We start from the raw sequence: 24324 nt of genomic DNA, 5'->3' as shown, positions 1-24324 counted from the left end.
ATATTAAGGGTCTGTTTGGGTTTGCGATTTCAGAAAGTGCGATTCAAAATAACGATTTTAAAATGTGCGATTTGAAAAAAGTGATTTTTAAAAACGTAGTTAAGCGTTTGGCAAAATTGTAGTTTAGTCTTTAAAATCGCGAATTTACCTTTAAAATTCTGCGTTTTTAAAAAAGTACAATCTTATCTGCGATTTGAAAAAGCAGATTTTCTGTATTTTTAAATCGCAATTTTTAAAAATGCAGTTCCCAAACGATTTATGTTCTGTAATTTGGTTTAAAATCGTACTTATTGTCTACGAAATCGCAATTCCAAACGCACCCTAAGTACTTACGTAAGTGTAAGGATTCAAAAAAGAATATAATTGTACTTACCATTTTATACTCATCTTCTTTGAGAATATATATCTTATTTAGCGTTTATTCTCTTTTGATTCCAAGTTAGACGTGATAACTTGAAATTCGTGCAGAGAATATTTAGTTCTCTAGAATCGACAAAAGTAAATGTTCTTCATTTGGAAAGACTTCCAAGAATCTGATCACTTACTACTTTCAATCCCATAAAAGCAAAACAAAAAAGATTACTGGCTAGATTCACTTAAAAGAAAAAAAAAAATATAAACAATTCATCGAAAATTGTTTTAGTTTTTTTTTTTTAAAAAAAAACATGTGTTAACTTGATGCAGTTTCAAAAAAAATGTTGATATCAATTTGTTTCCACAATAATGTAAATCTTTTAGACAAATTATAAAGAGCACTTCGTATTTGGATTAGTGAGTTAGCTTAATGATCTTAATTAACACAACTAAGTTTGCCAACATATATAGTTGATATTTAAGGAATAAGTCCGATCGAAGAACAGGGGAAGAGGGAAATAGAAAAAAGAATTGAGTCACACATGCAATTTAAAGAAAAGTGAAATTTGATGGAGTTTCATAATCGGAAAAAAAGAGAAAAGAAGAGGAGTTACATCTCAAACAAAATATATTTAATAATTCGTTAATTCAGTCTCCATTAGAATACAATAGTTCACTTAAATAGACTCAATGACTAAACCCTGTTAAACCCTAACCCCAATACTAATTTGATTGACTTGGGCTAAGCCCATTTGTTAGATTACAAAATAACGCAACTCTTAAAACTTAGATAAAATATAAAATTAAATACTAATATCCTAATTAACAAATAAAACCTACATAAAACTAAGGACCTAATTAACATTTTACTCTTGTCCTGCATCATTGACTCAATTATTATTTTTTAAATAAGCCTGAGTTTGTTTATGAACCATATAATTATTTTATTCCTTTTTTCGAATAAATTATTAACTATAATTGTTAATATTCGTCCATTCATCAATCCATGCTAAATTGCGAATGATGATTAGTTACAAAAATTATAGTTAAGTTTTATATTGTTTGCGCTAATCAAATCGAGTAATTTTCATTAATGAACTTTATAATGATAAGTTCAACAACTTTATATTTTCAATAAATTACGTATTCATAATTTTTATAATCATAAAATAGACGATTTATATTACTAACATAATAAATTAATAATAATATCTATTTCATATAACCCTATCCAAATGCATGCACAAAAAAAAAGAAGAAGAAATGAAAAGAGAGAGACTTCTTTGGAAGGATCTAATTATGAACAATTTGATTGATTAACAACCTCATATATATATATATATATATATATATAAGGTAGACAATTTTTTACACGACTCACGAACTTGACGCGAACCCAATACGAACTTGACGTATTAAGGTTGATGTGTTTGACGTGTTTAATTAAATTAGTCATATTAGTGTTAACCAATATAGTTTTATACTCATGTCTCAACACCAAACGAACCTACCACATGACATTTAGGGCTAACAATTTTTTATACGACACATAAACCAAACACGAACACAACACAAAATTAGCCGGTTATAGTTGAGGGGTCTGACCCGTTTAATTAAATTGGTCGGGTTATGGTTGAACTATATAATATTATATATATATCTCGACAGGACCCGAACCCAACATGCAAACACGAATTGCTACCCCTAATCTTCTTAAGACAAATAGTTTGGGTCGGCTTATAGTTGAACTATATTACATTATATCCATACCTCGACAGGGTCTGAACCCAATACAATACACAAACATGAATTACCACCCCTAATCTTCTTAAGATAAGAGGTTTGCGAACTGAATTATGGAATCATAAGAGGGTAAAATTAGGAATATACAAGCGGGTGGTTATTAACCGTTAATAACAGATAACTGCAACTAGCCACTAACCGCTAACTGCTAATTAACCATTTAATTGCATGGGCGTGCGGTTGGCTTTTCCAACTAACAGCCCATCACGGTCGATTAGTCGTTATAGTATAGGGTTTCATACTTCTTTACTTTCCTTTTTTTTTTTTTTCATTCAACAAACATTTCATTTCTCTCATCTCTATATTGACATTGCAGCTCCGAGCTTCATTGGTTTCTCTCTCTCTCTCTAACAAGTTTTTCTCATTCTTAGGTTCAGTGTTCGACGATATTCCTCACTCCCTCTCGCCCTCTCAATGCTAAGGTTTGAGTTGAAATTTGAAGATTTATCTGATCTTGTCCTCTTTTGCACATAGACTTATTTGAAATTTGACAGGTGATTACTACGGTGTAATTTGGACATAAATAACTGCTAACTGACAATGAAAACAATTGGTAACCACCACCTGCCTTAGACGTGTGGTGCGGTTACTCAAAACAGCTAATTGCCAAAAGCAATGGCAATTAGAGACAATAACCATTTTCACGACCGCTACAACCCTAGGTAAAACTATGACGAAAAAAAATAAAACAATATAACCTAGCAAAGAAGAAAAATAAAGGGTTTGTTTGACAATGCCTATTAGTTTTGCCTTTTGCATTTTAGCAAAAAAGTAAAACCATTAATAAATAAATCAAAGCATAAAATACTTAAAACTACTTTCACCTTTATGCTACGTAAAGAAAAAAAAACAACGCTTTAAAAGAAAATGACTACTCGGGCAAGTACAAGAAAGCAGAAGCAATTCATGAGAAATAACATTTAAAAAAAAAAATAGAGAATGAAATAAAAAATTTGTTGAAATACTGTACATTAAAAAAGTAGTAGGTAGAATAAAAAATGGTACTTTTTTATCCGCTAAAATACAAAACATTGCTAGCCCTTGGCCAACAAAGAAATTAGTTTTGTCTAGCTAGGGTTGATTAGAGAAGAAAAAGAAAGATTATGCAGACACTAAGCATGTCTCCCATCCCAATAAACTTCTCTCTCATCCCTAAACATTCCAAGCATTAATATCTCGCCCCCCTCGTCCGCTACAGAAAGCCAGGATGGTTAGAGATCGATGGGTCACTCCCACCCACTCATTCTCTCAATCATAACACACATAACCCCACACTCTCTCTCTCTCTCTCTCTCTCTCCCCCCCTAAATCCACAATCCACCTTTCCCATAAAACCACCTTTTCTTCAGAATACAAAAACCACTACCCCCACTCCCACAGTCCCACTTCACTGTTTTTTCCCGACCAGACTAGTCATATCCTTACCTTTGTGATTTTTGTACACTTCTCTCTCTCTCTCTCTCTCTCTCTCTAAACAACCATTTTCTCGATCCTCTTTGTCTTTGGTACTATCTTACTTTGATCGCAATCTCTCCTAGCTAGCTCCTTGCTGTTGTTCTTCACCAATTGAGAATTCTCCTTGATCCGGGGTGTGCTTTCACAATTGAGCACTAAAATTATGTCACTGGATATGATGGCATCCGAACGTGTCTGTTATGTTCACTGCAACTTCTGCAACACCATGCTAGCGGTACAGCCCTCAATTCGATCTCTCTTTTTTAATGTTGTTTCTCTTTTCTTGTCCTTCGAAGGCTTTCTTTCTCCCGTCTCTTTCCACAGCTACCTCAATTGTCCATCCGGGTTCTCACATAATTAGCTTGATTTATGATTATCAACAAAAAAATAAAATCTTTACTGTCTAGCTCTAGCTAGCTGAATGAACGAACTTTCGGGAATTCAGATGAAAGATGTGGTTTGTGGGATTACATTGTATTTTTTTTTATTATTATTTGTGAAATTTCGTCAATCAATTGAAATGACTCATGGGTTTCTTTTTTTTACATGGAATTAAGCGAAAAAAGATTATTGTCTCTCTCATATATTATATTTTATGAGAAATTTGAACTGGGTTTTGACTCAAGAACCCGATACATGCAAACAAGGAGAAATTCATCCACGGTTGGGGACTTGTTCGGATATTAAAGAAATGCAATTTACAGTCTCACATATATATATATGAAATTCTTGATGATCTTCCGAACCGCCAGGAGAAGAAAAGTTAGGTAGACAATTTCAACAGTGATAACAGATTGGTGGCAGCAAAAGAAAGCGATGCCATATATAGGGTTCTTGGGGCTAGCTATCACTAGGGTTTACAGCTAGAGCTAGATAGATACTAGGGTTCTTCCCAATTCCAAAGTCGTCGTACAAAGTCAAGATTTGGGAATTCATGTTTATAATATGATGATCAAACGCATGTTTATATTTTTGTACTCGCACCAAATGAGTGCTACCAAAGAAAATCATGCTCTTTTTTCTTTTCTTTTATCATAAGATGCCTTCTTTTGAATCCCTTTTGAAAGCCGCTCGCTGTTCATCTCTCTCCCACATATCTCTTTTTGAACAATAAAACAAAAGAAAAGGAAGAAAAACTGTGATCTTAACACCGCAAAGAGCAGTGAATGATCAGTTTGCTTCATGATGATGTATGTGGTTAATGGTGGCCATGGGGCTTTATGGTTTCCGCTCCAGTCACGTCGTTTTCGTCTCTCTCTCTCTCTTTCTGGGAGTTATGTAATTTTCTCTATCTTTTATAATCTTGCTTGATCGAGGGTGTCAGCGGGCAGAAAAGTCAGGAGGCGCACCGAAAGGAGAGAAGATATTGCGAAAAAGAGAGATTGCCTTAAATAAAGGGCAACGAGTCCTTCTAGTTATTACCCATGTGAGGTCTGTGACCGGATCCATCTCTGGGTTCTCTCTCTCTCTGCTTACTGAGTTCAACACATTTTTCTTGCCCACAAAAAAGAAAACAAAGATTCCTAGCTTAAAGGATGAAAGAGATGTACGATCCATCCCTCTTCTTCTTCGACTTCTCGTTCTTCATGCTCGAACATCTTCCAGTTTCTTTTCCTAGCCTCCTTATTTTGCTAATTTTCTAAGATGATCTCCATTTGCTAAGATTTCTTAGTTAGCTAGTTGTGGTACTCTTCTTCTTCTTCTTCTTCTTTCTTGGACTTCTCATTCTTCGTGATCCTCTTTCAATTTCTTTTTCTTATTAATTGTTGACTGTTATACGACTGCCATATAATTGAGATAATGTGAAAGTAAAAATTAGTCTATGAATGAACAACGGCTTGTAAAAAACGAAAAATGATTTCCAGTATTTATAATTCATCCCAATTATATGACAGTTATATAAAAGTTTCATAAATATTATTTTTCATGTTGCTAATTTTCTAAGATATATAATCTCTATTTACTAAGATTTCTTTCTAGATTCCTAGTCATGATGATGCAGTTTATTAGCTAGTTGTGGAACTGATGCTGCTTCTTCTTCTTCAACTTCTCATTCTTCATGATCATCTTCCAATTTCTTTTTCATGTTATATTGCTAAAGATTAATGTTATTTAATAGACTGCATGTCATACAATTAGGATAATATTAAAGTAAAAAATCAGCATTTGAATCAACAACGGCTTGTAAAAAGAAACAAGATTTTTAGTACCGCCACATTATCCTAGTTATATTACAATCATATATATAATAGTCTACTAAATATTATTTCTCAAATTGCTAATTTACTAAGATTTCTTTCTAGATCAATCCTAGATATGAAGATGCAGTTTAATTAGCTAGTTGTGGAACTGTCGGAATTAAGTTATTTGCTGTTCTATTCATTCTTTTCTCCTACATTCTGGGGACTGTTTTTGAAGAAAGTATATGAGGTTGTGGCTTCCAGTTTGTTGATTTACAGATTAAATACTCTAGGCTTTGAGTTAGGGTTTGAAACAAATATTGTGTAATTAATGCTTTAATACATAGTGTCAGTAAAACAATTCGTGTTCCATGTGAGAGCCAGAGGGAGTTCACAATTACACAACAAATGTTCCAAACATGGTTACATTTTTCTGAAAGATTATTGCAAGTTAATAATGTTCCTTTTGCATTCCAAAATGGGCTTTGGCAGGTTAGTGTTCCATGCAGCAGTTTGTTCACCATTGTGACGGTTAGATGCGGGCATTGTTCTTATTTGCTGTCAGTTAACATGGGAGGTTCGCTTCAAGCTGTTCCTCCTCAAGTTCCCCAGGTATATAAATATGAGATTCCCAACATGTGTTATTATTATTATTTTCTAAACTTTGCAGCACTTCCTTGTTTCTTGAAAGATCAAAATTGAGGAATAATTAACATTGTTTTGTTATTTCATTTTGATTTGATCTCGTTTCTAATTTTCTTTCTTTGGTCAAAGCTCCCTAGCCAAAAGAAAAACCAAAAAAATGGAAGGATTCTGTGATGTTATATATATATATATTTCTTGTTAATTTGGTAAGTATGGTCTAATTAATTCTTTCTCTCGTTTGAGCAGAAGCAGCACCAAAGCTCTGAAGACTGTGGGTCATCTTCCAAATGCAACAAGTTTACTGCATTTGAGACTGTCGAGCATGAACAACCTAGAATGCCTCCCATTCGCCGTGAGTCTCCCTCTCCCTCTCCCTCTCCACATATATATGTGTGCGCGTACCACATAAATAAGGATTATTTCTATGTTATTTGAAATCAAAAGTAGATATAATTTAAAGTTTGTATACCTAACGGTATACATAATGTCGCATTATATACACTTTTTAAAGGACTGGGCTAATTAATATTATTGGCATTTCGATACGGTAGTACCCTACACTGAACTAATATTACAAGAAACCAAAGTTTAATTAATGCACCTAAACTTAATTAATGTACGATGGGCATGGAATCTTTAAATCGAAGTGTCTCTATATACCCAACTGGCGAAAGTAAATTTATTTCTCCACTCGCTGAGGGAATGATTTTCCTTTGTTTTTTTTTTTCTGGCCCTTTCCAGATGGTGACCTTACGTAACAAATTTGACGCATCATTAATTGGCAGCAAAGCCCAAGAGCCTTGCTGGGTCATTTTTACCCTAGCTAGCTAACAAATAAGGCTACCTTTTGATCAGTTAATTATTGACTTTGTTTGATTTTCAGCCTCTAAAAGAACGACTATATATATATATATATATATATATATATATATATATATATATATATATATATATATATATATATATATATGATTATAAGCTGCTCACAAAACTAGGAGCAATATATGGACCACAGAATAGGTTAACAGAAGGAATGTGAAAGGACCCATATAGAGAGATGTATAAATATATGTATGGATCGGACTAATTAAATGTCATTCTCCTATATATAGCCTATTTATTAAGACAACATATATGGACCGGAGCTTTGATGCAAAATCTATAACAATGAATAGGTTTTTTTTTTTTTGTACATTTTTGTTATGTGTTTTAATAATAAAAGTAAGCTTAATTATGTTTTAAACGGTGTAAATCACAGCCCCAGAGAAGAGACAGCGGGTTCCTTCGGCATATAACAGGTTTATCAAGTAAGTCAAACATGCAGTTCTAATTAACATGAACTGACTTTGTTCATATATAGCTGCTAATTAAACCTGCATCCTCTCTCTCTGATAAACTGAGTTGTTCATGATTGATGGTTGGAGCTGGAGTTGAAGTTGAAAGATCGAGTTTACCGTGTTATTTGGTTTTCTGTACTTTGTAGGGAGGAAATCCAAAGGATTAAGGCAAGTAATCCTGACATCAGCCACAGGGAAGCTTTTAGTACAGCTGCAAAAAATGTGAGTTTTTGTAATATGATTATGGTAAAAAATTGGATAACCCTAACTAATTAATGCAATACTATTTCGCTCAAAACCTTACCTCATGACTTATTTATGGGGAAGGCTATACGTACGTTAAATCCCTCTTCTTCTTCTTCTTCTCTCTTTTTTTTTTTTTTTAAAAAAAAAAAATTTATCTAGACCCATATGCCGTAAGTTAACAGGAGACATCGAGTAATGTTACTCTTCTCACCCATTTACCTAGCTTACTCATCTCATATATATCGGCTGACGTATTGTGTTTTATATGACTTTTTATGTCAACCACTTAAAAAATATGTTATGTCAGCGAGTATTAAAGAGGTATGAAGAATAACATTACTTTTTATTTATTGATCGATCATGTCATTGTTAGTTCTCTTTCTTGCTACTAGTTCTTTTGACACTATTTTTTGTTACTTACTGTTTTTAATTTTCGAAGTAAAAATATATTAGTAAAGAATGATATATGCTAGTGGTTTTTAGCATTTCTCAGTCTCTATCCTACTTTGTTGATGTAGCACTGTCAATCAACCATTGTTAAAAGTCGAATGGCCAAAACAACATAATTTCAAAGATGTTTTATTCATATGCATCAAAGTCCACATTAAGAGTTTACACACACACACACACACACACATATATATATATATATATATATTAGAAGCCATAATCTTGTATCAAAATTGGAAGTATAGTTTAAAAGTACTATCACTATTGTAGGATATAATCTATAAAATTACTTTTGATTTGTATGGTTTTGAATGATAATAAAAGAATAAGAGGAAAGGCCAAATATCCTGAACTTGATTATTGGTGGTCTTTCCACAAACTAGCTACATTTTAGCATCGTTGGTTATCCCATCACATGCTTTGATCATACTAGGCACTAGATTTGCCTTGGGTCTTGGCTTAATTAGGTGGTTAAAGGATAAAGTTGTGTAGCCTTTACTTGGTGAAAAACAAACATGTACACAGAATTGGCATCATATTTAATTTAGGCTATCCATGTTCTGCTTAATTTAAAATAGTATATATATGATGTTTGTTAATTATCACGTACGTTAAATGTTACACGACTAGCTAACTACTCAACTCGTTTGATTGGTAGTTTATGGAGAAGAGTAATGTCATTTAGTAGATTGCTATATGGCTGTCATACAATTTGACAATATGGTAGTGAGAACCAGTTTTTAGATTAGCACTTATAAATAATAATAATAATAATAATAATAATAATAAAAAGAATTAAGAGTTAATTTTTACTGTTACCTCATCCTAATTGTATAATAATCATATCACCGTCTAGTTTATAAAGAATTAGAGGGTAACCCCACGCGGAGTTGGCATGTATAACCCAAAAGTTGTTGTAAATAAACTTGAAGAAATGGAATTAAGTATGATGATGAAGAAATGGTCGTGAATGGTAACTTCACAATGTTTCTAATTTTAGAGGAGACAGAATCTAAGCTTTTTATACTTGGTCCATATTCACAATGATGGCAATAGAGGAAGAAGCTTGCCTCTTGTGCGAAATTGCTTGTTGGACAAATCCCATCCAGGGGTCCCACATCGATCCAAAGTAACCTAGGTGAGGTCAAGAGTTCAAATCATGTGATGAGTCAGAAGGAGCTAATCTTAGATGTAATGCACATAACATATTCTTCAATGCTTTACTTGTAAAAGTAAAGCTAGCTTGTGTGTTCAGCTAGCTAGGTTCACGTGTACTTCTTCTCTTAGGAACCAAAAACAAAAACAAAAAAAGGTAACTTTATTAATTACTTGAACCTTTTTGTTTAATTAATATTTAGCCTTAGTTCGATCTCATGATTTCACTAAGTACTTATTGTAACCACTTAAAAGCTAGGCATATGATCTCTGCAGGCAGGCAATGACTTTGTTATGAATAATTTCCCCCATTTTCTTCATTGAATTTATTTCCATTATTATGGGAAAAAGGTTGGACATCAAAATAGCTATATATATATATATATATATATAGGATCAATCCATTTGATCCATGCATTGTTGTATACAATTAAGGTAGCACGCAAATGATTATAATTATATTTTATTCATGAAGGAATTGAACTAATTAACATCTATAAGAAGTACGTAGAGAATTACTGGGAGTCGTCCTTTGACCATGATGTTTCTTTTAATAATTTTACCAGTGCATCTTTAATGATATAAGAACCATGCAATGAGAAACTAATGTGCGTTTTACAAAACTTTTTAGAGGGTATCTTTTGTTTTTTTGGTTGTGATATAAATTAAATGACATAAATATGAAAATAATTTATAGTAATTTGTAAGTGTGTTTATTTTTTGAGTTGTTTATTAAAAGCTACCATAATGATTGCTAGGCGAAATTCATGACTTCACTTTGTGAATTTCATGTCTTTCCTTTTAAACTATTGTTACTGTTATTATACTATAGTTATTATTTTTATTATTTCATTAGCATACATTAATGCTTTACTTTCCCTCTACTCAAAGAAAATATGTAGAACTTTCCAAAAAAAAAAAAAAAGAAGAAGATATATAGAACAAAGAAAATTGTAAGGGGGGTCATGAGAGAGGGGAACTCCTGCCTGAGCAAGGTTCTCCTGTCCAAGAGGCGGCTCTCTGCCCGAATAGAAAAGCTACAATTGAATAATAACATGGATATTGGATCTTAGTTTGAGATGTTGTACATTTAATTAAGTGCCTAATTTTTTTATTTTATTTTATTATTTTGGATCAGTGGGCACATTTCCCTCACATTCACTTTGGGCAAAAGCTGGATGGTAACAAGCAAGCAAATTAGGACCAGGCATTTGCAGGATCAGAGGGAATACAAAAGTCTACTGGATTATACTAAGAGCTGAAGATGATCGAAGAGGGTACCCTGTCCCTTTGATACCTTGTTTTTTTTTCTATGCAAAAAGTACTGAAAGTATTGAGGTTCATGAAGTCTCTTTACCCAAATCAGGAAGGCCCTCTTTTATCGTGTGTGTGTGTGTGTCTTGGCCCTTTCTAACTCTTAAGAAGTGATGCCTGCTATTCTTGTGATTGCATTTATTTTCTCTTGTAGTACATTTCTTCCAGTAAAACATATTATATATTTCTATGTATATCTCCTCCACTAGTGTGCGATTGTTTCTCTCTCTCTCTCTCTCTCTCTCTCTCTCTTGAGTACTGATATAATGTTTGAATAACAAAAAAAAAAAAAAAAAAACCCACATGAAAATGGATTACAAGTATGGTGTTCATGTATGATTAAATAATTAATTTTTTTTTTACCAGCTTAAGTATTTAAAGAAAAATGATAATTTAACATAATATTATAAGAGAGGTATTAAATTTGAACTATATTTTATTTATTTACCTTATACTGCAATTAAATATTTTACTTGTGAAGTCTTATAAATAATAAATTATAATTTAATAATTTAATTTAATTTTTTTTATTAATTTAAAATTTTAAAATAAATGATAATTTAGCACCTGAATCTAGCTGGAATGGAGCACAAGAATGAATGAAGGAAGAAAGAAAGTTACGTGGTCCTCACAGAGAGAGAGAGAGAGAGAGAGAGAGAGAACAGAGAAGCATATAATGACAGAGATGATGGATACAGTGGTTCGCCTGCTGTCACGTTCAGAGGTGACAGAGATAATAACAATATTATTATATTTCATATGAAAGATAAGAGCAAATGAAGCGGGCAGAGAAAGACGACACGACCTTGGGATACACGAAATCCAACTTTTACGAGGCTTTTAGGTTGGCCAACCAAATCATACAAATATATTATTTTAATTATTACAAATAAATAACCATCATATCACAGGTTGTTGACTAAAAATATTAATTATTTTTTGTGCTTTTTAAAAAAGAATAATAATTATTGTTGGTTAGACTGTAAGACGTCAATCACTCTGTCTTCCAAACAAACTACTGTTGTTATTCAAGGGTTTAACAAGTTAACTAAACAGAGAATTAGTTTTAGAGTTTAAACCAGAAGTACTGCATATTGCTTCTGTCATGCTGACGTGGTGACCATCTTCCAGGTTTAACTATGGTAACTTCCTTGGCTGTGTTGAGAACAGGAGCTTGAGCTTTTTGGTACAGTGAAAAATGGAGATTTATTAATTATGGGTTCCATTTGTTTTGTAGGGTGGGAAGGGGTTAAGAGTACAGAATCTGAAACGTCAAATCATGCAGTTGGAAATTTGGATGTTGTTAGTGAGTGGAGGATGTCTTGTCTGAAAGATTAAACGAGTGATAGATGGATGGATGACTAAACTGTCTTAGCTTTTTATAAAAACAATGAATGTCTGAATCGGAGTGTCATGTCACAGGAAGCTCTCGTCAGTCTTAACCTTTTCTTTTTCCCCTTTCTTTCTTGTTGCAGCCTAACATGAATGCAAGCTGGTTAGAGCACACCCACACTACATGCGTGTAAGAATATATATACCCTATAATCATACGTTCATCACCTGCCCCCCACACACCCTGTCCTGCCTCACATTATTACTCACCATGCATCCTTTTTCTCTCACATTCACTATATTCATTCTTATTTTATTCACATTCTACTGTTCAAGCTTTTTAAGTTAGAAAAAAAAAAAAAAAAAAAAAAATTGCTACTTCGCAGCTTATTTCAACCCGAGTGATGAGATAAGAGGTAAGTTACGAAGATGAAATTCAAACTTAAAATTTTTAATTTGATATCATGCTAAATTAATATTTATCTTAAAAGCTTGACTTAATAGCAAATGATTGATTCTGTATATGAAAATACTAATTAAGCTTGTTCTTCACGCTTGATTTTGTGTTTGGTAAGAACGTGATGGTCTCGTTACTTGTTCTACTACACCTCCACTTCTTTCCTTCACACCCATTCTCAAGCTGGCAGGGAATACTGAAGACACCCAACTTGCTAAGGAGATGTTGAAATTGTGTTGTACTAATTAGTGCTTTAGTGAGTAGGTCGATAGGTTGCTAATTTATAGGCACGTGAAAAGTTTGAATCATTTTGGCTTGGAGTTTCTCTCGGATAAGGCGACAGTCAATTAATCTCTGTTCGCTCATGGAATACTAGATTCGAGGTTATATAGATGGTTGCCTTGTTGTCATAATATAACTTGATCGGTAGTACTAGATGTGTCACATTAAGATCTACCACTAAATGTTTTATACCAAGTAATTAGTCTCGCAACAAGTAGAAGCCATAACTTTATATTATGCTTTTGCCGAAGAGCGTAACACTATTATTTACTTCTTAGTCTTCCATCAAATACGTGATTCTCCAAGTAGAATACAATACCCTAATATGATCTTTGAGTTTTTTCTGTATCGTATTTAATCTGCATCACAAAATGCGTGTGGCTGAATGTTGCTTGTGACTGATAAGTGAATTTCTTGTCCTGAAGACTACTTGATGTATCGTAATACTTTACATCATACCATGTCAATTCAACATTTATATCAAAAGATTAAGTTTATAGAAAATAATAAAATAATTATTTAATTAATTTATTCTAAAAAAAAAGAAATAGGTATCAATTAATCTATGAGCCTTAATTGACATGCACTTTCTCACGTCATTGCAAATCGAATCTATTGTTAATTAAGGTTTAATATATTATTAAATTACTCTCTTGGTCCCACTTTTGTTAATTTTTTTTTTATGAAATATATCTAATAATTTTGTGACACGTGTATATATATATAGTACAATCAACTTCACCACGTCATATGCATAGCACCAAAAAAATTCCTCGATCACATGTCCTTTAAATAATTTGATTTTGGATTTTTTTTTTCTTCCCATGCTTTCTCCTTCTCAGAACAAACTATGTTTTTTGTTTTATTTTATTTTTTTCTAACAGCCTTTAAACTTGAGCTCATACTTTGTCTATTTAAAGTTATTTTCATAAAAATATTTATTTTATTAAATTGCATGTTACTTATAAATTCCAATTGGATCGATAGTGAGAAAGAGAATGAATTATATATATAATTTAACAGTTGAACTAGACATATTTTTAAAGAATTTTATAGATTTGTAATTAAACAATATTTTTAGTCAAACAAAACCTATGAAAGAGTCAGAATTTAAACATAATTTGTATACATTTTCATCAATAACCTTGAATCTTTTTTCATCTAATTTTTGTTTTACATGAAATTAATGGGCTCTGTTTGCCTGCATGCTTATCCATAGGTAGATTGGGTATATATATATTAATTAATTAGCATATTTTGAACCCTAAACAAGTTTTAGTTGAAAATGTGGCATCCAGATCGAACCCCTTCCCTCCACTCTAACTGGGTGCTTCCGTGCCTTTTGGTTCAAGAAATGATTAGCTATGACTGAATACGAAGACTTCAATAAATAAATAGTACCAGACAGAGACAGGCAGACAGCAGTACCAATCCATCTCTTGGAGGTCAACTTTCGTTCACACTTCTGTTCTGTGGCCAAAATATGAGTTTTTTTTTTTTTTTTTTTTTTTTTTTTTTTTTCAGAAATTACTTTTTTCCACCTGCTTTAATTTATATCTATGCATGTACAAATTTTTATTTTTATTTTTATAAATTTAATGGTTGATTTATAAAAGAGATGGATACCAAATATACATAGGATAGAGGTGTATCAGGTCTCTTTATTTCCACAAACCTCCAATAAATTAACTCATTGAACTGGTAATGCCTATTAGTTTTACCTACATTTAAATCATGTGTATCTATTGAAAAAATAAATAAAAGGAAAATGTTTGGGGTATGTTTACTTTTAGGGTTAAATAGGCTAGACACTCCTGTGCTTTACGAACTTTATTTTTTCCCCCCTCAGTTTTATTTTGTATCAAAATTGGTACATGTGGTATGGGAAAAGAAGAAAACGGTACCTCCGTCCAATTTTTCGTCCAAAACTAACGTCCAGCCACGTCATCCTACAGGTGTCGGCGTACATGCGCGACACCTGTCCCTGTGGCACACCTGAGCACTGACGTGACTAACATTTTTTTTTATTATTTTAATGATTTGATACTTATTCAAACCACAGGGGGCACATCATGAAATTTATAAAACCACTGGGGTATATATGGAAAAAAAAAATTGTGTTTAAGTAACAAACATTTAGTCACTTTTTGGGTTATATCAATTGGCCACGCATATAATTTTTTATTTCCAATTGTTACACATGACTGATTGTGTTTTGTTTTGTCTTTTTTTTTTTTTTTTTTTTTTTTAAGGGTTTAATTCTTGTCAACATGTTATTTTGATACACGACAGGCATACATGTTACTTTTGGTTCAAAACAGGCATACCAAATATTATTTGTGTATAGAGTACCATTTATGATATAATTACAAAACTAAAGTATTATTTCTGGTACTTATTAAAACCACATGAGGCACATCATGAAATGTATAAAACCACATGGGTATATATTGGAAAAAGAAATTGTAGTTTTTAATTTTAAGGTTTTTTTTTTTTTAAAAAAAAAAAAAATTATAGCGGTGACTCAGCCACCCCCTTGGCCAAAATTTGGGTGGCCGGCCACCCCTAAGGGCCAAAGTGAATAATAAAAAAAAGGTTTTGGTCATTGGGGGTGGCCGAACCACCCCCATGGGCCACGACCACCCCCAGGCCAAATGGGGGTGGCTCGGCCACCCCAAGAGCCAAAACCTAATTTATTTATTTATTTATTTTCCACTTTGGCCCTTAGGGGTGGCCGGCCACCCACATTTTGGCCAAGGGGGTGATTCGGCCACCCCATGTGGCCCAAAGGGGTGGCTGAGCCACCGCTATAATTTTATTTTATTTTATTTTTTTCAAAAAAAAGAAGAAAAAAACCTTAAAATTAAAATCCACAATTTTTTTTTTTTTCCAATATATACTCCTGTGGTTTTATACATTTCATGATGTGCCCCATGTGGTTTTAATAAGTACCAAAAATGGTACTTTAGTTTTGTAATTATATCATAAATGATACTTTATACACAAATAATATTTGGTATATTTGGTATGCCTATTTTGAACAAAAAGTAACATGTATGCCTGTCGTGTATCAAAATAACATATTGACAAAACAAAACACAATCAGTCATGTGTAACAATTGGAAACACAAATTATATGCGTGGCCAATTGATATAACCCAAAAAATGACCAAATGTTTGTTACTTAAACACAATTTTTTTTCTCATATATACCCCTGTGGTTTTATAAATTTCATAATGTGCCCCCTGTGGTTTGAATAAGTATCAGAAATGGTACCTTGAGGGTGGCTCAGCCACCCCCTTGGCCAAAATGGGAGTGGCAGCCACCCCAGATTTTTTTTTTTAATATTATTATTATTATTATTATATATAAGAAATCATTAAAATAATAAAAAAAATGGTAGCCACGTCAACGCTGAGGTGTGCCACGGGGACAGGTGTCGCACATGTACGCCGACACCTGTAGGATGACGTGGCTGGACGTTAATTTTGGACGGAGGTACCATTTCCGTCTTTTTCCATACCACAGGTACCAATTTTGGTACAAAATAAAACTGAGGGGGCAAAAAATAAAGTTCGTAAAGCACATGGGCAAATATGTATTTAACCCTTACTTTTATTACAATCCTCTTACAAATTGATATGACAATTAATTGGTAAAATAATTAAGAGTATATGATTAACAAGTCAATCACTAACAAATAATTATCAAACACGTTACGTTAATTGTGATGGTGAATACTTGAGCCTTGATCGTTGGTCCATTTTCTCAAAATAATTGCTTTCGGAATCAATCATTAGAGAATGATCGACAAGAAATTCCATAAACATTTTGTATTGATATTTGATATGATCAAAGGCTTTAGAAAAAAGAAAAAAAAAATTTGTTTAATACCTTTTCAAAAGAAGTTTGGTAAGCACAATTTTTTGTGGCAAAAAATAAATATTGTTCCCGAATGACTTTTTAGTTGTTAAATCACTATTTATCCTAAAAGTAAAGTTGATAAAGACAAGTTACGGACTTATAAGCTTCGCTTTGATATCATTTTAAATCATCACTTATCCAAAAAAAATTAAATTGATAGAAAATGATATTTATTACTAGAACTAAATTCTTTTGGCCATACATGCATCCATAAAGGACCCTATATCCCATACTAATTTCATTTGCATAAAACGTGAATATTAATTTTTATTGGTTGTTAAACACTTTTCTCTCTAAGTTAGAAATGATTCCCTAGATCCTATCTTATCTTGATCTCTTAATTGATTTCTAACTATATATATATATATAGTTAGAAATCACATTTTTATCACAACAACTATCCCACAATCCTGACATGACAAATCCCAACCAACCGGTCCAACCCTTGAGTCAGTACTTATTTTTTAAAAAGAAAAAGAAAAAAAAAATCAAGGGTTGTGTTAGAATATATATTTTTCCTATTAGGTTGATATTAAAATATTTTTCATTTAGGTTTGATTGTACCATATTGGTATTCTCACACCTACCATAGTTTTTCAAAAAGAATTCAAGTTAATGAGAGTACAATGTAGTCCTTGAAAAAATTCACAGTGGTGGACAACTGGACATGGGTGTTAGATACCGAAGCATGTTAGAATATATATTTTCCATATCAGCTTGATACTAAAACATTCTTTGTTCAGGTTTGATTGCAATCAAATCTTATAGATTTAATTATCATATTTGTATTATTCCACCTACCACAGTTTTCTTATAAATATAAACCTTTGTATTATAAACAAAATTCAAGTTAATGAGAGTACGATGTAGCCCCTGAGGCAATTTACAGTGGTAGACGTAGGTGTTAAACACTGAACCACTTTGAAATTCCTTGTACCTTTTCTCTTACTTTGCTTTCGATTTTTCTCTCCATATTTTATATTGATCATAAATTTCTATATTGTATTAGAGCAATTTTCTTGTACACTCCATTGTTCTCTTTCGATTCTTATGGTTTCTTCATGGCGGTGACTCCTCCAAAGTTCCTGCTGACCCATCCATCCATTGCCTTCGTTAGATCTTAGCATTCTAGGTTCTCTGTCAAACTATTCACCACACAAATCATAACCTTGGAAGTCAATCGATCTACACGTCTCCAGAAACAGCCCAAACCAACTTATCATGCCCCCTCACGCGCCACCCAAAGTTCCCACTCACCAGTCCACGCCCCACCAGAGACATCTATGCACACTCACGTACTGCTTGAAGTTCCTGGCCATCAAATATACGCACTCCACCCACCATCCTCATGCTCCACGCACCTCTTGTACACTTCCACGCTCATCGCGTGCAAATCGAATCTGTAACCTGAATCCAATAACCAACCCAAGTGACTCCTTTGCACGCACCTCACACGTGGGTCCGATAAAGGTCACCGGATTCGATAACAAGCCCAAGTGGGCTTAGCACAAGCATGGCATGCGCGAATCAGATCCGATAACCAACTTGAGTGGATTCTGTCATGCGCGAATCCCAGTTCGAGACGAATCTGGGTCAATCGATCCGTTAACTGCCCAAGTGGGTCAGTTCACGCGCTCCGAGCATGCATCAAATCCAGATCACCCAAATCCAAAAACAGTCCAAGTGGGCCAAGCCTGTGTTTTAGGCCCATGTCCAGCCCATTTTTGGCCCATTTTGGCCATTGTACTACAAACCACCGTATTCGATTGCCACCGACCTTAGCTGGCCCCCACCAGCCAAATCCTATCAACTACTACCCACGCTACCATCTTCGATGACCAGCAACCATCACCATCTCCGGCTACCTCTCAGCAACCGTAGCCATCAGCTGCCAGTCGCAAGTCATAGTCAACCTCCACCATCTTTGGTTAGCTTCTAGCAGCCATCATCGGCTGCCTCCATCCCTCCCAACTTGACTAGATCGATCGATCTCACGTCCAAGTTGTGGTTCCTGTCGCACCCAATTCTAGCCTCGTTCATCAGTTCATCACACTGCAATCAATGGATGCCAAGGACGAGCTCACGTTGAATTTCTGGTCGTGGCCGAACTGGATCTCTTCAAATAAAAAATAATAATTGGTAAAAAAGAATCATTGATTTTCTTTAATTTCCAAACTCAAGCTTTCACCATGAGTTTGAAAGGCCATGGCAGAATATATATTTTCCATATTAGGTTGATACTTAAATATTTTCCATTTTGGTTTGATTGTAATCAAATCTTAGAGAATTGATTACTATATTTGTATTTGGCCACCTACAACAGTTTTCTTATAAATAAGAACATTTGTATTGTAAACATAATTCATATTAATGATAGCTCAATATAGTCTTTGGGGCAATTCACAATGGTTGATGTAGATCTCAGGCCCCAAACCATCCCAAAATTCCTTATGCCTTTTCTTTCACTTTCGCTTTCGCTTTTTCTCTCCATATTTTATATTCTCCATAAATTTCTATAGGTTGGTTGTGAACTTGTGATTGTCATGTCAGCATTGTAGGATAATTATAGGATAAAGACCAGGTGTGTATACACACACACACACACACACACACACACACACACACACACACACACACACACACACACACACACACACACACACACACACACACACACATATAGATATAGAAAGCGCTAAGTTTTTTCCACATATCAAAGACACTTGTCTTAACAATAGTTTTTTTCATTGCTAACACCAAGGTGTTTGAGATGGTTGTTCTAAAATCAGGACTCTTTCTTTCTTTCTTTTTTTCCCCCTTTAGGTATCATACAGATTTGTTTTATTCTTTTTTGATAAGAGAGGTCTGACTTTCTATTAGATATACCTCTGTTAATCTGAATTTTTATTTCTTTTAATTTTGTTCCTTTAGGTATCAAACAACCCTTTTTTTTTTTTAATAATCTTTAAAAAAAAAATACTAAATCTATTATCTTCAATATTTTTTATTCATATTTCGTTAATTAGGATTGGAAATCTCAATTCAAATTACATTTAATACTTTTGTTTAGCAATATAGCATCATTATTATTATGATTATGATGTAAATATATGGCAATAAGATAAATGAAGCTATAGATCAAGTGGAAATTATTTTTAAAGGCTTGAAATAGGTAGGATGTGCTCTTTGGTGATGAGTATGTGATTGTTCGTGGGATTGTTATGTATTTGTAAATATGAGAAATGATCATGCTTAGTAATTATTAGTCCACGAGAATGGGCTTGTTATTTGAAAGTAAAAGTTATGATTATTATTTAACTTGAATGGATGAAGGTTGAAGTTGCAATATTATATATGTAACGCCCCGAATTTGAGCCAGCAAAGCAGAAACCTCCGATTTCTACGTGACATTACTACATCAGAGATAACTCTCACAGCGGAATATATTTTTCTTTTCTAAAGACTTAGGAATTGATAGCATAACACATTAGAGCTGACTGAAATACCTCGATACGTTAATTAAAAGTTGCTTAGGTTATCATTACACGCCATTTGCACACTAGGTGCATTAAAATAAGTGCCACAAACGGCACATAAGCATACAACATAAAAATATGCCAAACGAAACATTGTTATAATTACTACAAGCCATGAAATAAAACACACATAAATATGACTAGCAATTTCTAAGCTAACACATATTACTTCGGTAATGGTTTCAAAAACATTAAAACTGGCATATGGGTCCATGCCTTCAACCTCTTGATTTGCATCAGTAACTATTCAAATATGACGTTATCATATTTACATAGACAAATAAGTGAGTCATCCATTTTCATTTCTAAGTTACCATCAAACTAATAACAGTTCATAAAGAATGCAAATGCAAAGGTTGTATGAATATGCATCGTAGTAACCATTTAGTTTGTGTTTTATGATCATCTTTCTTCAGACCTCTCGTTCTAGGTTATTTGAACTCGTTCACGTCCTTTGCCTACCACTTAAAGTCTTACCTGTTTTTGCTGGAATCCTACCGGTCCCAGCATTAGTTATATATCAGAACTTCGGACACCCCTGGGTCACTCTGAACCCCCTGGATCCACTGATTAACCTTCCTTCCACTTGCTACTACATCAGCTTGTTGATGGCTATCTCCTCAGCCATTTTATTAATTGGACACAACATGCAATGCATGAATAACCACATGCAATGAACACACATCACACATTCCTAATAAAACATAGAATCATTCTTCAGTAAGTAACTTTATACTTACTCTCTTCTCCGTGTGATTCCTTACACTTCTTTTCTGCATATAAACCCATCCATACAATAATATATATATATATCAATTATCTATCAAAAAAATCATTGGTTATAGACCCTCATCTCTTTATATTTATTATTATCCATCACTTCATTATTTTTAAGACGATTACTTATAACAATCTTAAAACCTTGGTTCATGATTTGATGACGAGACTATATGACCAATACCACCAAATATGAACTTAAATGATTAAAATATATCATAAGGACTATAGCGTAAATATGATCAACTCATGAAAGTTATGAGGACAATGAAATTTAAAAGGAAATATAAATACGATCAACTCATGAAAGTCATGAGGACAATGAAATATAAAAAGAAATATAAATACGATCCACTCATGAAAGTCATGAGGATATTGAAATATAAAAGCAGCTTATATTGTTTTTTTACTTTAATTCTTTATCTCTTAAGCTTATTGGGTCTTTAAACAACTTATAAAGCAAGTAATGAAATCAACTAGTAGGAAGAAGATGCCAAGTGGTTCATAAGATATTCTTTTGAAAGTTTCACGTTCAAACTATATCTTTTGAGTTTTTTAGACTCGATACAGCGGAAGTGAATTAAACACTTTCTTAAGAGTATCTAAGAAGTCACCCTATGCATTAAGATTACTTACCAATCTGATTTGGAGAAAAAAAAACTTCAAGAACACCAAAGTGGCCTTGTGGTAGGAGGAGAGAAAACCAAAACAAAAGCTTTTATGAAAGTTGTCTATGATTTGTGTGGAAAACAAAGACCCTTGCATGCTTATTTGTAGAAGGCAGGTAGAGGTATAAGGTGCAAAATGTAACAAAAATATTAGCTTATTAGAGTATCTCTTGCAAACTAGTCCTTATTTTACTATCTATTTGAATCAGGATTCTCGTCCAAATGGAGACCAGCTTACTCCGAGCAACTTTTTGATGGTCAAACCTATTCTGATTGACCTGAAATTTTGAGAATAGATAGACGACTTCAAGACGAACACTTTCTCTTTTTAGTTCAACTCAATCCGAGTTCGTTATGACTCAAGTCCGATCCAGTCAAAGTTTCAGCCTTACTTTGACAAGTTAAACCAAAATATCTTTAGACTACTTTATTTTCATGATTACTCTAGATTATATTCTTGACATCTTTTATTCTTTCATCATGAGATAATGAGGGAATAACTGTAGTGGGGGTTGTACTAGGTGTTGAATCATCATATCTTCTACTATCCTATTTAATCACATCTAACTAGGATGATTTATTTAATGGCATTCTTAAACCATAAAAATAGGTTTTCCACATGTTGAGTTGGGTGATAACACATGTAGTAATCATGACTATGGGCAGATGACATGTGATAAGTGAGTTGGGTTAAGTTCAAAGATGGGCCTATTAATGATTAATGTGAATTTCCATCCAGAATAGAGGTAGTATTTTTCATGGATGTTTTTGTGCCCTAAACAGAGTTTAAAAATTATAAAATTTGGAGGGTAGCTAGAAGACTTCAAAACGAGCGTCCTAGTTTTTGAATTTACCAAAACGGAGTTTGTTTAACCTTGTTTCCGTCGTTCCAAAGTTTAAGGTCCGTTTGAACTTTTATTGATTTGAAACTATAAACGTTTTTTTTTAATCAATAAATATTTATTTTCATAAATATTCATATTTATTCTTTTGCCTTAAATCTAATTTAAGACATGATATTAGTGTCTTAAAATCTGGGGCGCTACAATATATGAGAGAAATTGTTAATAATATTCAGGTACATGAATTATCTAATAGGATAATAACAATCATTATGATCTATTTACATGGTTTGAATTTGAATAGGAGTAAAAAATATTGTTTTGTAAAATCCTTTTTTTAGCTCTATCTATCGTTATTGTTAGGCTTTGTAATTGGCTCATTCGGTGTCCAAAACTTATTTCTATGTTTTTGGAGATTAGGTAACTTTGTACTTAGGTCTATGGTTGAGGATTCTAAACAACTGCTCCAAAAAGACGAGTGCAAGGGTTGATGTCCAGACAAGGACATACTATGTTTGGATAGGATCATTTCTAGAGAGTCACCATCCCCTGGACTGCTCAGATAGAGCAGCGAACACCCACTCTCGGGTTATGCTGGTGTCTGCACATGGTCAAGAGATGTCCGAACGAGTTGAGTTCCATAAAGGTCTCGTATGTTGGGGATGTCAGGACAAGAGCTCTCAAGTTGCTCTAATGTTCGGACATGAGTTAAAGTGTCGGACATGGTGAAGGATTTCAAAAGGCAAAATTGCATTTAGAGTCCAGTCAAAAATTAAATTGGTCCAGACATGGTGGATTTGAAAGAAGGATGTCTGGACACCTAGTAATGTTGTCCAAACATGGAGGGCGGTTAGGTTTGAAAAACCCTAGCCACATCCAGATAGCCAACTTATATGTCCGGACGCCACCACGTAGAATACATTGTTGCCTATTTAAGGATTGCTTTGCCTCAGTCTTTCATACCACTCTTAGACATGAAATTCAAAGACTCTATAGAGAGTTTTGAGATACCAACCACAAGACCTTGTTGTGCTACTACACAAGGTTCTTAAGTGTTGTTCCAAGAACTTGTTTGTGTGATGATTCTCGGAAGGGGATTCAAGCCATTGTGTTGTGACTGCACAATCAACATTACAACTGAAGTCTACTGGTGGTGATCAGTAAGGAATTCATTCTTTGAACAAGGGCCAATTGAGGAATTGGAATAGAGACACGTGAGGAGTGGGTCGTCTTACAGATTGTCTTGGTAAAATTAAAAGGGTGTAAGTTTTACTATTATCTGTAGTTTGTTCTTCTTTTAGTAGAGTGAAATAATATGTTTGGCTTTCCTAGAGAGGTTTTTCCTTAGTATAAGGTTTGCTTCTTCATCAACAAAAACATTGTATTGTGAAATTGTTGATGCTTGTTGCTTGTTATTTTATAATTGCAATAGTTTAATTTTATGTTTGATAACTAATGTGTGTTGGTTAATTGTTCCGCTGTGTTTGGGGTCTAAACTATAGAGTTGCTTCAACTCTATGTATCAAAATTATATATATAAAATATAAACAAAAGTAGGACAAAAAA

At 33.4% G+C, this 24324-nt stretch overlaps 1 protein-coding gene across 1 annotated transcript; it reads left to right on the top strand.

The window, feature by feature from the left end:
• Positions 1–3414: 3414 nt before the first annotated feature.
• Positions 3415–11162, top strand: LOC133878085 (putative axial regulator YABBY 2). The gene is made up of 6 exons (XM_062316577.1): positions 3415–3847; positions 6285–6404; positions 6684–6789; positions 7696–7744; positions 7921–7996; positions 10764–11162. The coding sequence occupies exons 1-6, from the start codon at positions 3776–3778 to the stop codon at positions 10824–10826; spliced, it is 486 nt and encodes a 161-aa protein (XP_062172561.1). The 5' UTR covers positions 3415–3775; the 3' UTR covers positions 10827–11162.
• The last annotated feature ends 13162 nt before the right edge of the window (positions 11163–24324 follow it).

Source organism: Alnus glutinosa, chromosome 9 (assembly GCF_958979055.1).
Source record: "Alnus glutinosa chromosome 9, dhAlnGlut1.1, whole genome shotgun sequence".
In the NCBI taxonomy this organism is placed as follows: Eukaryota; Viridiplantae; Streptophyta; class Magnoliopsida; order Fagales; family Betulaceae; genus Alnus; species Alnus glutinosa.
The sequence above is the reverse complement of the archived record's forward strand: the minus strand, read 5'-3'. Positions and strand labels throughout refer to the sequence as shown.

Excerpts from the sequence above, each read along its gene's own strand:
- LOC133878085 (XM_062316577.1), top strand. The coding sequence starts at position 3,776 with ATGTCACTGGATATGATGGCATCCGAACGTGTCTGTTATGTTCACTGC. Across the intron at positions 3,848-6,284 it reads TCTGCAACACCATGCTAGCG|GTTAGTGTTCCATGCAGCAG; the intron begins GTACAGCCCTCA and ends GGGCTTTGGCAG. Across the intron at positions 6,405-6,683 it reads TTCCTCCTCAAGTTCCCCAG|AAGCAGCACCAAAGCTCTGA; the intron begins GTATATAAATAT and ends TCGTTTGAGCAG.